The sequence below is a fragment of the Oryx dammah genome, unplaced genomic scaffold (assembly GCF_014754425.2).
Source record: "Oryx dammah isolate SB20612 unplaced genomic scaffold, SCBI_Odam_1.1 HiC_scaffold_11050, whole genome shotgun sequence".
In the NCBI taxonomy this organism is placed as follows: domain Eukaryota; kingdom Metazoa; phylum Chordata; class Mammalia; order Artiodactyla; family Bovidae; genus Oryx; species Oryx dammah.
Window position 1 is genome coordinate 10,761,138 of NW_024080444.1, and position 18,013 is coordinate 10,779,150.

The 18,013-nt window shown below is 41.1% G+C and overlaps 1 protein-coding gene across 2 annotated transcripts; it reads left to right on the top strand.

The window, feature by feature from the left end:
* The first annotated feature begins 10,718 nt into the window (after window positions 1-10,718).
* LOC120860218 (ran-binding protein 6) lies at window positions 10,719-15,343 on the top strand. 2 transcript variants are annotated; one of them, XM_040236002.1, is made up of 2 exons: window positions 10,719-10,890; window positions 12,006-15,343. In XM_040236002.1, exons 1-2 carry the CDS (start codon window positions 10,755-10,757, stop codon window positions 12,074-12,076), a joined length of 207 nt encoding a protein of 68 aa, XP_040091936.1. In that variant the 5' UTR covers window positions 10,719-10,754; the 3' UTR covers window positions 12,077-15,343. The 2 variants fall into 2 exon arrangements, with proteins under 2 accessions (XP_040091936.1, XP_040091935.1); XM_040236001.1 differs by having other exon boundaries at window positions 10,729-15,343.
* The last annotated feature ends 2,670 nt before the right edge of the window (window positions 15,344-18,013 follow it).

The following is an 18,013-nucleotide window of genomic DNA, read 5'->3' on the forward strand; positions in this document are numbered from 1 at the left end:
AATGATTTATAATGACACTAATCTAAAAGGTTTTTTTCTATTGTCCTCTGAGAACACTCAGTTGGTAGTGGACAGGGAAGCCTGGCCTGCTGCAGTCCATGGGGGTTGCAAAGAGTAGGACATGACTTAGTGGCTGAACTGAAAAACTGAAAGAACATTCACTGGTCTACTCATTATTCTGTCTCTTCGTATAACATTTTCATCAATTTTGTTAATATATCATTTTCTTCATTTTAAAAAAATGCTTAGGTAAAAGACCAAGTAAATGCCACAAACACAGAATGTTGTACTAAATTGCTATGTAAATCAACATCTTTAAAATAAATTAGAAACCTTAGAAACTTTACAGGAAAACAGAAAAGAACCCAAAGAACCTAGACCTATATTTTCTTATCAGCCTGTCACTTATTGTTATTAAAACAACAACGAGGATGGAGGAATAACAGGAAATCTACTGTCAGGCAGTTGACTACTATTTCTGTAAAAGTTTTCCATTAAATGACTCCCAAAACTATAGCGTGGGAATTTGAAAAGGACCTTTACGAAGGTTCACCTAGTCCAAAGCACAGAGTAGCTCTTTCTAATATTGTTGCCATAGTTATGATCGTAGGGAGAAAACTCCACATGCAATTCTATCTAGATGATTCTTTTCTTAAAATAGGATTTAAATTTCCTAAGGAAATCTGTTGTCCTGGGTGCTTCATTTTCAAAGAAAGAAACTTATGCTTGAGAAGTCTCCAGGAGAATGAACTTTAAAAAAAAAAAAAGAAAAACCTTTCTCTTATATTTAAGTTTGTTGTGTTGGCCAATCTCGTGGTAGGTTTCTGCTGTCCATGACTTGTGATAGCTTAATCAGTACTCTAAGAAGTCTCGTCTAAGGTGCTGCACTGTTGCTAAGTCTCTTCAGTCGTCGTATCTGACTCTGGGTGACCCCATAGACGGCAGCCCATCAGGCTCCCCCGTCCCTGGGATTCTCCAGGCAAGAACACTGGAGTGGGTTGCCATTTCCTTCTCCAATGCATGAAAGTGAAAAGTGAAAGTGAAGTCGCTCAGTCGTGTCCAACTCCTATCGACCCCATGGACTGCAGCCTACCAGGCTCCTCCGTCCATGGGATTTTCCAGGCAAGAGTACTAGAGTGAGGTGCCATTGCCTTCTCTATCTAAGGTGTTAGAATCATGGATAGTAGAGTCTACTGTTCAATGATTGGGTTATCCAGAGGTTCACCTGCTATGGGATATTATGCAAAACTTGCCACATGCTTTTATGCATAACATTCCTCTCACCATGATGTTTCACCACTTTTCTGAGAACTGAGATTATTGCTATGTACCTTTAAGCTTAAGGTGCTTTCTTTCATGTCACATCTCCCCATAGATGGATGTCCTTAATGGAAGTAAAGTCTGGGAGCAGTTCCCTCACTCCTGTCCAGGATATGTGCTGCTGTCATCTAACCCCACCTGTGTCACCCTGGGCCAAGACACAGACTTCAGATGTCTTGTTTTCATAGCCACAGCCTAAGGGGAAAGCCTGCAATTAAACACACATCTAAGGGCTGACTGTAATCCTCTCCAGAGACCCCAGAGGACAGATACTATCTTCCTGCTGATACTATATTCCTGCTTTTCTCTGTCATGCTCCAGAGCACAAGATCCCAGATTTTACAATATTCTAAAGTACATCTATGGGCCTCCCAGGTGGCTCAGTGGTAAAGAATCCGCCTGCCAATGCAGGATACGTAGATTTGATCCCTGGGACAAGAATATCCCCTCAAGGAGGAAATGGAAACCCACTCCAGTATTCTTGTTGGGAGAATCCCATGAGGAGCCTGGCAGGCCACAGTTCATGGGGTCACAAAGAGGCAGACACAACTAAACGACTGAGCACGCACGCGCACCCAGGGGACACTTCTAGATTGTTTGGTTACTGGCCAGAAGAGCCTGCACTCATGAGTCTCCTGGGACTGCAGTGAATAGAGAGACAGCTTTTGGTAGCCCACTATCCCAGGGCATATCACAAAAAGATGGACAGAAGGACACCACTGCCCCACTGAGAAAGAGACCTATTTGCTTGTCCTGGAGCATGACCTAAGGGGAAGACCCCAGGCCTGGCACACAACTTGGGGCCCACTAAGATGCCCTCTATGGAGGAAGTCTCTCCCTCTGCCTCACTCCAGGCCCACAGAGCCATATTTTTATACAAAGTATATGTGGTGTGCACATATTATATATCTTCTTTTCCCACAGAACCATTTTAACACATCTTAAAATACCATGGCTTATGCAACTATTATTTCCATTGTTTGGTTATTTTCAATTTTTTAATACTCTAATAGCATACATCTATTGTGGAAAACAAACATCCGTCCATAGTTCTTTAGGCACTCTATCTATCAGATCTAATACCTTAAATCTATTTGTCACTTCCACTATATAATTGTAAGGGATTTGATTTAGGTCATATCTAAACGGTCTAGTGGATTTCCCTACTTTCTTCAACTTAAGTCTAAATTTTGCAATAAGGAGTCCATGATCTGAGCCACAGTCAGCTAAAACCACCCCCCAAAAAAGAAATGCAAAAAAGCAAAACAGCTGTCTGAGGAGGCCTTATGAATAGCTGAGAAAAGAAGAGAAGCTAAAGGCAAAGGAGAAGAAGAGAAGCTAAAGGCAAAGGAGAAAAAGAAATATATATCCATCTGAATGCAGAGTTTCAAAGGATAGCAAGGAGAGATAAGAAAGTCTTCCTCAGTGATCAATGCAAAGAAATAGAGGAAAACAATAGAATGGGAAAGACTAGAGATCTCTTCAAGAAAATTAGATACCAAGGGAACATTTAATGCAAAGATGGGCACAATAAAGGACAGAAATGGTATGGACCTAACAGAAGCAGAAGATATTAAGAAAACGTGGCAAGAATACATAGAAGAACTATACAAAAAAGATTTTCATGACCCAGATAACCATGATGGTGTGAGCACTAACCTAGAACCAGACATCCTGGAATGCGAAGTCAAGTGGGCCTTAGGAAACATCACTACAAACAAAGCTAGTGGAGGTGATGGAATTCCAGCTGAGCTATTTCAAATCCTAAAAGATGACACTGTGAAAGCACTGCACTCAATATGCCAGCAAATTTGGGAAACTCAGCAGGGGCGACAGGACTGGAAAGGGTCAGTTTTCGTTCCAATCCCAAAGAAAGGCAATGCCAAAGAATGTCCAAACTACAACACAATTACACTCATCCTCACACACTAGCAAAGTAATGCTCAATATTCTCCAAGCGAGACTTCAATAGTACTTGAACTGAGAACTTTCAGATGTTAAAGCTGGATTTCAAAAAGGAGAGGAACCAGAGATCAAATTGCCCACATCCATTGGATCATAGAAAAAGCGAGAGAATTCCAGAAGAACATCTACTTCTGCTTTATTAACTATGCCAAAGCCTTTGACTGTATGGATCACAACAAACTGTGGAAAATTCTTGAAGAGATGGGAATACCAGACCATATTACCTGCCTCCTGAGAAACCCATATGCAGGTCAAGAAGCAACAGTTAGAACCAGACATGGAACAACAGACTGGTTCCAAATCAGGAAAGCAGTATGTCTGGTTCCAAATCAGGAAAGGACTATGTCAAGGCTGTATATTGTCACCCTGCTTATTTAACTTATATACAGGATGAAAAGTGAAAGTGAAAGTGAAGTCTCTCAGTCGTGTCTGACTCTTTGCGACCCCATGGACTGTAGCCCTCCAGGCTCCTCCGTCCATGGGATTCTCCAGGCAAGAATACTGGAGTGGGTTGCCATTTCCTTCTCCAGGGGATCTTCCTGACCCAGGGGTCGAACCCAGGTCTCCCACATTGTAGGCAGATGCTTTAACCTCTGAGCCACCATATGCAGGGAACATCATGTGAAATGCCAGACTGGATGAATCACAACCTGGAATCAAGATTGCTAGGAGAAATATCAATAACCTCAGATATACAGATGACACCACCTTTATGGCAGAGAGTGAAAAGGAACTAAAGAGCCTCTTGATGAAAGTGAAAGAGGAGAGTGAAAAAGCTGGCTTAAAACTCAACATTCAAGAAACTAAGATCATGGCATGCAGTCCCATCACTTCATGGCAAATAGATGGGAAAACAATGGAAACATTGATTTTCTTTGGCTCCAAAATCACTGCAGATGGTGACTGCAGCCATGAAATTGAAAGACACTTGCTCCCTGGAAGAAAAGCTGTGACAAACTTAGACAGCATATTAAAAAACAGAGATATTTCTTTACCAGCAAAGGTTCATATAGTCAAAACTATGTTTTTTCCGGTAGTCATGTACTGATGTGAGAGTTGGACCATAAAGAAGGCTGAGCGCCAAAGAACTGATGCTTTCAAACTGTTGTGCTGGAGAAGACTCTTGAGAGTCCTTTGGACAGCAAGATTAAACTAGGCAATCCTAAAGGAAATTAATACAATGAATATTCATTGGAAGGACTGATGCCGAAGTTCCAATATTTTTGCCACCTGATGCAAAGAACCAACTCATTGGAAAAGACCCTGACACTGGGACAGATTGAGAACATGAGGAAAAAGGGGTGACAGAGATGGCATCATTGACCCAATGGACATAAGTCTGAGCAAACTCTAGGAGTTGGTGAAGGACAGGGAAGCCTGGTGTGCTGCAGCCCATGGGGTCGCAGAGAATCAGACATGACTTAGCGACTGAACAACAACAATTGCATGTAAATTATACCTTAATAAACCTGATTTTAAATAAAAATACTTTATAGTTGTGCTCCCTATTGCATCACTTAATGCCTGATATATGAATGAGCCAAGGTCCAGGTGGAAAAATGTAAACCACACTAATTACTTGAAGAGGAGATTTAAGAGATTGGTTACATAGGTGTGAGAGGCCTGAAGGAGTGAATAAACAGCACTGATGTAATAAAAAATAGTAACTGAAGGACCTGCTACCATTCCTAAAGCTGAAGGAACAAAATAGAACTGGCATCTTTGAGCTCAGAGCTCCAGGTGAAACCTCAGAGGAATGAGTGCCCCCAAGCTACTGTGGGTATCTCTGCAGAGACAGGAAGCGATTGGATTAAGAGGAAATTACTGTTACCAGGAGGATGGGCCACTGCTCGGGCAATCCAGACAAGAAAAGGAAAAACAAGAAGGAGCAATCTCTTTTCTGTCTCTTTTCTGGTGGAAACGCTGAGGGACCACGCTAAGAAAGGAGAAATTTTGCTTCCAGAGCCCAGCCTCAGCATCGGAGAACAAATTAGAGAAAATCTGAATGTGAAACCAAAAGATAACACATAAATGACACTTCTGGTTTATCCCACTTTTAATAATACTAAGATTAATCAGGAACTTCAGATGGTTTCAGCCTAATCCTTCTATTATCAAATCCCAATCAATGTTTCATTTAATGGTTTTAGCATCCACTGGTTATTGCTGCCTACATTCATTATTTCATTTGGGTTACAACACAGTAATTTTCTGATTTTAGCATTTTTGTGCACTTTTTATATGGAATTCTATAAAGAAGAATGTGAATAACTGTTAGGTTTATCCTGAAATACAGTTTATACAGGAAAGGCCGGAAAAATCGTGATTATTATTAATTTTCAGTTGCTGACCTAGCATCCAAAGATGATCAATGAGTTGTGACTTTTGTTAGTATTAGACACTTGGAACTTTTGCTGATTATATTTAAAGTCTTTTTAATTCATCAGAAGCATTATTCTTTCTGATATTCTGATTGTTTTAATTTAGGTCAGTAGGAGTCTTCATAGTATTTTTTGTTTCCTGTATTTTTATTTATTATGGATTATTCTTGCAAAACTGTCAAGAATGTCCAATTTAATTCTACCTCCTTCCACTTGATTCTAAATCTCTCAGATCTTGGAAGAAATTTGCAACTTACTTTTCACCTTTCTTCACTTAGCAAGGTGCTAATAAATACTTGAATTGTCCACTTCTGAGCCACCTTACACCTTACGGAAATATTTTTAAATGCCCTCTCAACAGTGCAAACAAATTTAAAATCCAATTTTAATTACAAGTTTAATAAAGTTCTTTAACCAAATCTTCAAGTCCATTCTTGAAATCTTGAATATTTGTGTGCTCCTTTGGGGGTGAGGGGATAGGAAATAACACTGCAAAAGGTAGAATTGAATTATGCAGTCTAGAGAGGAAGTACTTTAAGATTTTAAATCTGTGTATGTTCTTCTAAACTAAGAACATAAATATTTTTCCTAAAATGGATTCCGTTTGGCTCTTACTTTTGTTAACAATGACCATCACTATGGAGTGTGGGAGCAACTAGAGAACAAAATATGGATTGGGGGACTCATCTTCTTAAGGAAGACCTACTCCAGTATTCTTGGGCTTCCCTTGTTGCTTAACTGGTAAATAATCTGCCTGCAATGTGGGAGACCTGGGCTTGATCCCTGGGTTGGGAAGATCCCCTGGAGAATGGAAAGGCTACCCTATCCAGTATTCTGGCCTAGAAAATTCCATAGACTATAGTTCATGGGGTCGCAAAGAGTCGGACATGACTCTCACTTTTGCTTTCACTAGATACTGGAGAGTTTTGATAAGACTGGGAGAAACTCTATCTTTGTTCATAAAATGTCAATGAGTACCACCTGGTACATAGCCAGGATTTCCCTCGTGGCTCAGACAGTAAAGAATTTGCGTGAAATCTAAAGACCTGGGTCCGACACCTGGGTTGGGAAGGTCCCCTGGAGAAGGGAATGACAACCCACTCCTGTATTCTTGCTTGGGAAATTCCATGGACAGAGGAGCTGTTGGGCTACAGTCCATGGGGTCACAAAGAGTTGGACATAACTGAGGGATTAACACTTTGATTTGTTAGGGAATTCTGCTAGAAAGAGTTAGCAGTCTTTTGGTCTGCATTAATACTGTTCTTTCCTCATGTGTGGGTAAAGAAATAGGTAAATTACAGCATCTCCAACCAGACGCCCAGGTCAAAACTTGGGAAGATTTCCTAGGCTTCTTCTTCCCATGTAAGGTATTATTGATATGACTTCTTTCGTCCTATCTAGTCCTTGCCCTCTTTTCTTTCCTTCCACCACTGCAATGATTTAGACTTTCAGTTTAACTGAACTAAGATTGTGTGTGTGCTCAGTCCTGTCCAACTCTTTGTGACTCTATAGACTGTAGACTGCCAGGAACCTCTGTCCATGAAAATTTCCAGGCATGAATACTGGAGCAGGTTGCCATTTTCTACTCCAGGGGATCTTACCGACCCAGGGATCAAACTCATGTCCCTTACGTCTCCTGCATTGGCAGGTGGATTCTTTACCACTCTGCCACCTGGAAAGCCCTAAATGCCTCCAATCTTCACACTTCAGTTTTTGCATTGCTATCAAAGTAATATTTCTAAATGTGGATCATTTCACAGCCCTTGATTAAAATCCTTAAACTGCTCCTCTTTACCTTTGGGGAAAAAAAGCCAAATTTCTTAACATGGAATATGAGACCCTTCATGATCTGGCTTCTATAGAACTTTTGTCTTCCTCCTTCCTGCCTTCTATGTCATCCCCAAGCCCCCTCAAGTCATATACCCAGTGCTCCAGCAAGAAATACTGGCAGAACTCATCACACTAGGCTCTAAGACCTTTCCACATTTGAACACAGCTGTTCCCTTTACTTAGAAACTTCTTCTCTTTATTCAAATAGTGAATAAAGATTCATCCTTCAAAAGCCAGCCCTGGTATCACCACCTTTGGGAAGCCTTGCCTGATTTCCCTTAGCTGCCTCCACAAACTCATGTGGTTGCTTCACCACAGTGATCACTACACTATATGGTATTTACTGTCTCTCATGGCATCCTCATGTATTTAATGTTTATCCCCAGCACACAGCACCATACTTGAGTATACCCTCAATGAACGTGTGCTGAGAAAATAAATGAATAACTGCATAATCTTAACCCAGCATTTTCCAAACATTTTTTACAGAGTGGTTTTACCAACTCACTCAAACTACCACCAAAAGTATCATTGAGTTTCCTATTATTCCATATTTTCACTATCACTTGATATTCTTAAATTTAAAACATTGTATTGGGCCTGTGGTGGTATCTCATCCTAGTTTTTGTGTCTTTAATATGCTAATAGATATGGTTTTAAGACAAGCTTTTTCCCCCCAACATGTAATAGTTATTAAGATTTTCTGAAAGAGCGAATGCAAAGGCCCTATAATTAGACTTTTTCAAAGAATGGTGGGAAAGCTATTGACTCTGGAGCAAGATGCAGAACTGTAGTCAAGATCTTGGAATCAGAACCAACATTGATTTCAGCAGTGGTTCTCAAATTTTTGTATTCACATGAAAACCCAGTGTCCTTGTTAAAATTGAACATTCTTAGGTTGTATCACCCAGAAATTCTGATTCAGTAGTTCAGAGATTGAGCCCTAATATCTACATTTTAAAATAAGTTTCTCAAGTGATTCTGATGCAGTTGACTTTCAGTCCACAGAATAAAAAGCACTGTTTAGAGAATAAGGTTTCTTCCTAAACGAGCATTTGTTGTTGTTGTTTTTGTTTAAGTCGTGTCTGACTCTTTGTGACTGTGCTGGCTGTAGCCCACCAGGCTCCTTTGTCCAAGGGATTTCCCAGGCAAGAATACTGGAGTGAGTTGCCATTTCCTTTTCAAAGGAATCTTCCTGACCCAGGGATCAAACCCGCATCTCCTGCATTGGCAGGCAGATTCTTTACTGATGAACTACCAGGAACAAAATTAAAGTTCAGTCAACTTAGAGAAGTTTAAAATATACCCTGAAATAAGCGAAAACGTTTGATTGTATTGCAAAATCAAGAGTAATTATGGGGAAGTGGTATGGTGAAAGAGCATCGGTGTTGCTTCAGAAGAGGTAGATTGGAGACTCAGGGTGCGTCATCTTAGGCAAATCCCTTAACCTTCCTGAGTTTCCATTTCTCACCTAAAATTAGTATTATATCTAGTCTACCAATCTTGCAAACCTGTGTAAGGGTTAAAATGATAGAGTGGCAAGGCCCATACAAAAGTAAGATCTAATCATTGTTAAAGTAATGATGACTTTTTTAATATATATAATTTTATTTATGTGTTTTACTATTTATTTTTGGCTGTGCTGGGTCTTCCTTGCTGTGCAGGCTTTTCTCTCATTGCAGCAAGCAGGGTCTACTCTTTGTTGCAGTGGGCAGGCTTCTCATTGAACTGGCTTATCTTGTTGCAGAGCACTAGGCTCTAGGACACACAGGCTTCAGTAGTCGTGATTTGTGGGCTCAGTAGTTGCAGTTCCTATTTACCGGGCTCTAGAAGACAATGGCACTCCACTCCAGTACTCTTGCTTGGAAAATCCCATGGATGGAGGAGCCTGAGGGTCGGACACGACTGAGCGACTTCACTTTCACTTTTCACGTTCATGCATTGGAGAAAGAAATGGCAACCCACTCCAGTGTTTTTGCCTGCAGAATCTCAGGGACGGCGGAGCCTGGTGGGCTGCCGTCTATGGGGTCGCACAGAGTCGGACACGTCTGAAGCGACTTAGCAGCAGCAGCAGAGCACAGCTCAATAGTTGTAGCACAAGGGCTTAGTTGCTCCACAGCATGTGGCATCTTCTAGGACCAGAGATCAAAATTGTGCCCCCTGCATTGGCAGGTGGATTATTTACTGCTGAGCCTGTGAAATTAATGAGCCTGGTAATTCCAGGGAAGCAACCCTTCCTGAATTAAAGAAACAATATTTAGCCTCAGGGGCATTTATTTCTTAGAATAACCTCAGCTGCTCTCTACGAAAAGGAAAACTGTAAAAACATTTTTTAAGTTGGAAAAAAAAAAAAAAAAAGAAAGAAACTTGAGTGACAAGACCAGGGATTCAAATCAATTTTGAGACAAGACCAGGATTCTAATCTTACTAACCCACGTTACTTTTCATCATACATTACTCAAATACCTTTCTCATTCTTTATTATAATCCAGAGCAAGTGATTCCGACACACACCTGAATCTGAGCACCTCTGCTCTACTGCATTAGATGTAATAGTGGGGTGGTAATCGTTGTCTTTATCTTTTATTGTACTTATTTGATAAAAAGCTTTATTGAGGTATTATCCACATGCAATACAATTCACCAAACTAAATTGTACAATTCAATGGTTTGAGTATAATCACAGAGTTGTGCAGCTATCTCCACTATCAATTTCACATTTTCATCACCCAGAAAGAACTTTCCTGACAGCAGTTATTCTCTATTCTCTCTTCCCCTCAGCCATTGCCAAACACTAAGCTACTTTCTGTATAGATTTTCCATTTCAGACCTTTCATATAAAGGGAATCATAAAACATGTAGCCTTTCGTGATTGTCTTCTTTCACTTAGATTTTCAAGGGGTACGCTCTGTTTTAAAATTATCAGTGTAACAACCGTAGATATAGTTTAGAAATAAAAGACGAAAAAACCCATAATCCCATTCTAATAGTCATTATCATACTTATATTTTTTCCTCTCTGTAGGTGCATTTTCATTTTATTGGAAATCAGATGGAGAGCGACCCTCGCTACCACCACGACCCCACGAGTCCCGCGCCACAGGACTCTCCGCCTCCCAAAGCCCGGACCAAGACGAGCCACGGCAAGGGAGGAAGTGGCCCCGCCCCGCCCCTCCGCGCCGGCGCCTCGCTGATGTCACTGCTCCGGGACGCAGACCTCCGCACTCCTTCCCCGTCGCGGTTGCTTTGACAGAACGCGATGGCGGCGTCCGGGTCTGCCGGAGTACCGGCGACCGTGTCGGGAAAGCAAGAGTTTTACCAGCTTCTGAAGAACCTGATCAATCCAAGCTGTATGGTGCGGCGGCAGGCAGAGGAAATCTATGAAAATATCCCAGGTCTGTGTAAGACTACATTCCTCTTAGATGCCGTCAGAAATAGAAGAGCAGGTTATGAGGTGAGACAAATGGCTGCCGCCCTGCTACGACGGCTTTTGTCCTCTGGGTTTGAGGAAGTCTATCCAAATTTGCCTTCTGATGTTCAGAGGGACGTCAAGATTGAACTGATACTGGCTGTTAAGTTAGAAACACATGCTAGTATGAGGAAAAAACTTTGTGACATTTTTGCAGTCCTGGCCAGGAATTTGATAGATGAGGATGGCACTAACCACTGGCCTGAAGGTCTGAAGTTCCTTGTTGATTCAATCTACTCTAAAAATGTGGTTCTATGGGAAGTTGCACTTCACGTTTTCTGGCACTTTCCGGGGATTTTTGGGAACCAGGAGCGGCACGATTTGGATATCATCAAAAGGTTGTTGGACCAGTGTATTCAAGATCAAGAACATCCAGCAATCAGGACATTATCTGCTAGAGCTGCAGCTGCATTTGTACTTGCTAATGAGAATAATATTGGTCTTTTCAAAGACTTTGCAGACTTGCTTCCTGGAATCTTACAGGCTGTGAATGATTCATGCTACCAGGATGATGATTCAGTGCTAGAATCCCTTGTCGAGATTGCAGATACTGTACCTAAATATTTGGGTCCTTATTTAGAAGATACTCTGCAACTGAGTCTAAAGTTATGTGGAGACTCTAGACTTAGTAATCTGCAACGCCAGCTGGCACTTGAAGTAATAGTGACCTTGTCTGAAACTGCCACCCCAATGTTGAAAAAACATACAAATATTATTGCACAGGCAGTTCCTCATATATTAGCAATGATGGTTGATCTACAAGATGACGAGGACTGGGTAAATGCTGATGAAATGGAAGAAGATGATTTTGACAGCAATGCAGTTGCTGCTGAGAGTGCATTAGACAGACTGGCTTGTGGGCTCGGTGGAAAACTTGTTTTACCAATGACTAAGGAGCATATCATGCAGATGCTGCAGAGCCCTGACTGGAAATACCGACATGCTGGATTAATGGCCTTATCTGCTATTGGAGAAGGATGCCATCAGCAAATGGAATCAATTTTAGATGAAACAGTTAACTCTGTTTTGCTTTTTCTTCAGGATCCTCATCCAAGGGTGAGGGCTGCAGCCTGTACTACACTTGGACAGATGGCTACAGATTTTGCACCTAACTTCCAAAAGAAATTCCATGAAACTGTGATTGCAGCTCTGTTGCGTACTATGGAAAATCAAGGTAATCAGCGTGTACAGTCACATGCAGCTTCTGCGCTTATTATTTTTATTGAAGACTGTCCCAAATCATTGCTGGTTCTATATTTGGATAGTATGGTAAGAAATCTACATTCCATCTTGGTGATTAAACTTCAAGAGTTGATTCGCAATGGAACTAAGTTGGCCTTAGAACAGCTTGTGACAACCATTGCCTCAGTTGCAGATACAATAGAAGAAAAATTTGTACCATACTATGATATATTTATGCCCTCACTAAAGCATACTGTTGAGCTTGCTGTTCAAAAGGAACTCAAACTTCTGAAAGGAAAGACTATTGAATGCATTAGCCATGTTGGTCTTGCTGTTGGTAAGGAAAAATTTATGCAAGATGCATCAAATGTGATGCAGTTATTGTTGAAGACACAATCAGACTTAAATAATATGGAAGATGATGACCCTCAGACCTCTTACATGGTTTCAGCATGGGCTAGAATGTGTAAAATTCTTGGAAGTGATTTTCAACAGTACCTTCCACTGGTTATTGAGCCTCTTATTAAGACTGCTTCAGCTAAACCTGATGTTGCTCTCTTAGACACACAAGATGTGGAGAATATGAGTGATGATGATGGATGGCAATTTGTAAATCTTGGAGACCAGCAAAGTTTTGGAATTAAAACTTCAGGACTTGAAGCAAAAGCAACTGCTTGCCAGATGTTGGTTTATTATGCTAAGGAGTTAAGAGAAGGATTTATGGACTATACAGAACAAGTTGTAAAACTGATGGTTCCTTTACTGAAATTTTATTTCCATGACAATGTTCGAGTGGCAGCTGCAGAGTCCTTGCCTTTTCTCCTGGAATGTGCAAGAATTCGGGGGCCAGAGTATCTTGCACAGATGTGGCAATTCATATGTGATCCCTTAATCAAGGCTATTGGGACCGAACCTGATACAGATGTACTCTCAGAAATAATGAATTCTTTTGCAAAATCCATTGAAGTAATGGGAGATGGGTGCCTTAATGATGAACACTTGGAAGAACTGGGAGAAATACTGAAAGCAAAACTTGAAGGGCACTTTAAAAACCAAGAATTAAGACAGGTTAAAAGACAGGAAGAAAACTATGATCAACAGGTTGAAATGTCTCTGCAAGATGAGGATGAATGTGATGTTTATATTCTGACCAAAGTATCAGATATTTTGCACTCATTATTTAGTACTTACAAGGAAAAGATTTTACCGTGGTTTGAACAGCTACTTCCATTAATTGTAAATCTAATTTGTTCTAATAGGCCATGGCCAGACAGACAGTGGGGATTGTGCATATTTGATGATATCATAGAGCACTGCAGTCCAACCTCATTTAAATATGTTGAATATTTTCGGTGGCCAATGCTACTAAATATGCGAGACAACAACCCTGAAGTCAGGCAAGCTGCTGCTTATGGCCTGGGTGTTATGGCACAGTTTGGTGGAGATGATTATCGTTCTTTATGTTCAGAAGCTGTTCCGCTGCTGGTAAAAGTTATTAAATGTGCAAATTCCAAAACCAAAAAAAATGTCATTGCTACAGAGAACTGTATCTCAGCAGTAGGGAAGATTTTGAGGTTTAAGCCTAACTGTGTAAACGTAGATGAAGTTCTTCCACACTGGTTGTCATGGCTTCCACTGCATGAGGATAAAGAGGAAGCTCTTCAGACTTTGAGTTTTCTCTGTGACTTAATTGAAAGTAACCACCCAGTTGTACTTGGTCCAAATAATTCCAATCTTCCAAAAATAATTAGTATAATTGCAGAAGGAAAAATTAACGAGACTATTAACTATGAAGATCCTTGTGCCAAACGCCTAGCTAATGTTGTACGTCAGGTACAGACTTCTGAAGAATTATGGTTGGAATGCATTTCCCATCTTGATGATGAGCAGCAGGAAGCCTTACAGGAATTGCTAAATTTTGCTTGAAGCACTTTAATATTACTTGAATATCATCCCCCATAAAAGTAACTCCAAGTAAGTGTTGTGAGTGGATTCCATTATGATTGAGAGAGCTGTTCTCTTCCTGCTAAGCAGTTTATATTCCTTCCCAGTGTTTCTCCATGATTAGTCAGTGTTATAGCCTCTGTTTACCTTGCATGTTTTATCAAATACAGACCTTGGTGATAACCTGTGCTCTGTTGTCTTAAAATGTTTGTCACCTTTCCTCTATTTGATGTGAAGTATGTACATTGTTGCTATTTGTCTAAATTCCTGATGCTGGGCAAGCAGTGTGCTTGGTGTCAGGGTGTCCTACTGCCTAATACAAGATGTTAAAAGTGCACAAAGATGGGACAGAAGAACTTCCAGGACAAACTCTTTGGAATTGTGAGTGAAGAATATAGTGGCAGGCTTATTCCTCCTTTATGATACTCCTAGATTTCAGAGTAATGGGAGGATGCTGGTACTGGAAAAGTTTTGAGATACTGCAGTGGATGTGGGGAGTTTTCTCCATAATACATAAGAACTTTTTAATAATGTCCTCCTGAGGCTGAGACATATCCATATTCTGCTTCCCAAGGTGTCCAGCTGATAGTTAAGAGAACTTTAAAAACTTAGCCAGATCAGTCTGTCTATTTTAACTTATCCAGGACTCTTAAGGACCACAGTTACTGTAAAGGGTATCCTGGTACATCTAACATTGGTAGCATATAACATACTGTAATACAGTATTTGACAAAGAGTAAATGATTATTTGTGGGAGTCAATCACTGTTACGTGTTTGAGCAGAATATTGCATTGTGTATGTAAGCTATTTTCCCCTGCAAAGCAGTTCAACAAGAGAAGCCCTGATTCAAAATGGGGCTTAAATAGATTTCTATTTTGAAGAAACTCAGTTGTTTAGTAGCATTAAAGAGAATTCAATTGTGATCATGAAAGGGAAGCAAAGTTAATCTTTAAACATGAAAAAGAAAACAGCTTTGAGATGACCAGTCACTTAGCAGTATGAATTCTAAGAAAGCAGTTCTATAAATTTGGGGTAACATATTAATTACAATGTTGGTCTTTAATCTCAGGCTTTTTGTAGGGTAGGAAAAAAAGCTTTCTACTCAGCAAATTATTGATCCAAAATTTAAGAACAAATACATCTGTAATGGATTTCCTTGGGCTGTTATGAGTACTGTGTATGTATTTAGTGAGTATTTAAGACCTAGTAAGTGCTTAATAAATGGTAGCTGTTACTGCTGTTGGTGTTTGTACCTCTTCTGTGTTCTTTTTTATGGTCTGGAATTCCTTTTATATTAAAATCTCCCTGTTTCCCCTCCTACCAGTTCATGACCAGGCCATCTAGGCCACTGTGGACAGAGATACAAAATTTGAGATTTTAAATATGCAATTTCTATACATTCCCTGTAGTTATTTATTGTTAATGAGGGGAAAGAAAGAAAAGGACATTGGTTGGAGTATAGTCATTATTTTAATAAGATTAAATTTAAAAGTATAGATGAATAAATAGAAAAACCCCACCACAAAGTATTAATAGAGGTTTTCTATGAATGGTGGGATTGAAAGGCAGTTTTTCTTCTCATTTATCTATATTTTTTAAAAGTTCAAGGACCTGATTCTACTTTCATAATAGTTAAGATCAAAGTTAATTGGCCTCTCAGTGACATGTAGCTAACTTTCCTGCTACTCATCCAGGTGTCTTTATTAATATTCTTTATTTAAGAAGCTTTTGGTAAACATTTCTACCAATTCCATATATTCTTGTGCATGAAAAATTGGAAAACCTACCATATGACTTGGAATTAGGCACCTGGAGAATTTTGAAGACAAACCTAGATTTGAATTTTGGCAAGCTGGCTTTTTTAACCTAAACAGTTTTCCATCAGTGAAATAAGCATAAGGCCTAACTAATTGTGAGAATTAAAGAAGGTAATGAATATAAAGTGATCAGTGGCACAGGGTTCAATAAATATAAGCTAATATTATCTGAGAGTCATGAAATATGGTTGGTGGCTAAAGAGAAGGAGGTGATATCTGATGGGATGGCTCCAGATTCTTGGGCCAGTCAGACACATTTTTGGTTGCCAGTCCCTGAAGTAAGACTGGTCTGCCTTTGTTCCTGATTTAAGGTACATCTGTAGACCTGAGTTCGATTCCTTGGTTGGGAGGAAGGGAAAGGCTACCCACTCCAATATTGTGGCCTGGAGAATTCCATGGACTGTATAGTCCATAAGGTCCCAAAGAGTCCACACAGCTAAGCGACTTTCACTCATGGGCTAAGGAGAGAGAATGCTGTAAATGCCTAATAAATTACAAATGTCTGATGAGGTAAGAGGAGATCTAGATAAACTAGATGATGGGTGTGTGTTTGTGTGTGGGGGTTGTCAATACCCTAAAACCTTAAAAGTGTCCCCATTTAACTCTTACCTAAGACTATCTAACATACTAGACACCCCCCGCCCCGCAAAAAAGAAAAAGCTTTTTAGTTTCGAATTTTATCAGTGCTTTAAAGGTCCACATTGATGGGAAGTAAAACAGACTTAAGAGTCAATATATCGCAATCACTGTTACACATCTTTACTTTTAAAATGTTTACTTTCTAAAATTTTGATTTTGTATTCAAGTAATTTGACGTTTCAAGCAAGAGCAGAAAAAGGAATATGTGCATCTTTGAAAAAGAACGTGAGAAAATAGTATTATCTGCATTAAGGAGCCGTTAGTTACTTTTTACTCATTTTTAATTTGAAATATTTGAAGACTAAGTCCCAAGGACTTTAAATGAGGTTCCATTCCCTTCCATTACTCTTCTTAGCAGATGTCAAAAATTGAGAAGGTGGGGATGTCTTTTCACTTTAACGGAAAACACGGGATTAACTTCCAAAATAGGAACTAATGTTAAGACAGGGACAGGAGTTTTAGAAATTCGAGTTCTACACATCATCTCTTTTTCTTTTGCATGTGAACATATGTTCCAAATTGGTCGAGTCCTCGAACCTTTCTAAACTTTACAAAATTCCCAATTCTACGTTGAAAAACTAGTAGTCACGGGGGTGGAGGATGGGAGTGTGCAAAGGGAAACTTTTTACAATAGGATAGGTTTTACATTCTATGTCTACTTACAATTCACTTTCCATCAACGAAAGTTGTCTAGCAAGCGCCTGCAGGATTAATTTTAGCTATTATCGCTAACATGGGTCTCGCGGAACAAATACCCTTTTAGCACAACCCACTTCTAAAACCCTTTCAGCCTCCCACTCAGGAGGTGGCGAGCAAAGCCCAGCGGCCGCTTTGCTTCTCTCTTCACTCCGCCCCTTCCAGTTGGCTACAAGCTGATGACATCATTGCTCCGCGCAACCTACCAGGCCTCAGGGCCTGAAGCTGAGAAGAAGTCCTGGCTTTCACGTAGCGGTACGTGAAGTGGGGGTGGTAGTGTTCTACTACGCATGCTCACCGTCGACGGCGACGGTGCCTCTTTCTTTGCTTCTTTCCACAGCTCGCCCCAACCTGGAGAGCCGGGGCGGGGGGGTGGGGGGGGGCGCTGAGTGCCCTCCCCCTTCTCTCCCGGCCCCTCCTCTTCCCCCCGCCCAGTAGGGCTTCTAACTGACAGTTGTCGCCAGGCCCCGTCCGCGCGCCGCCTCCTCCTGCCTGGGTCCCCCGCAGGTAGAGAGGGGCGGGAGGGAGTGTGAGGGAGAGGAGGAGGAGCCCGAGCCGCGGTGGCCCAGCGTTTCGGCGCCCTCCGGGGAGGCTAGAGAAGAAGCCCACTTTTCTCCTCGCCCCCTCCCTGCCTTCAAGCCGGCCCGGGAGGGGGTGGGGCGCGGAGGCCAAGCCAGGCCTGGCGGGTTAAGAGCGGCCGGGCGGGGCGCGGAGGGGTGAGGCAGGCTAGGGCCGTGCGCGCGCGCCGCCGCCGGGGGGAGGGGAGAGGA

Excerpts from the sequence above, each read along its gene's own strand:
- LOC120860218 (XM_040236001.1), top strand. The coding sequence starts at position 10,755 with ATGGCGGCGTCCGGGTCTGCCGGAGTACCGGCGACCGTGTCGGGAAAG.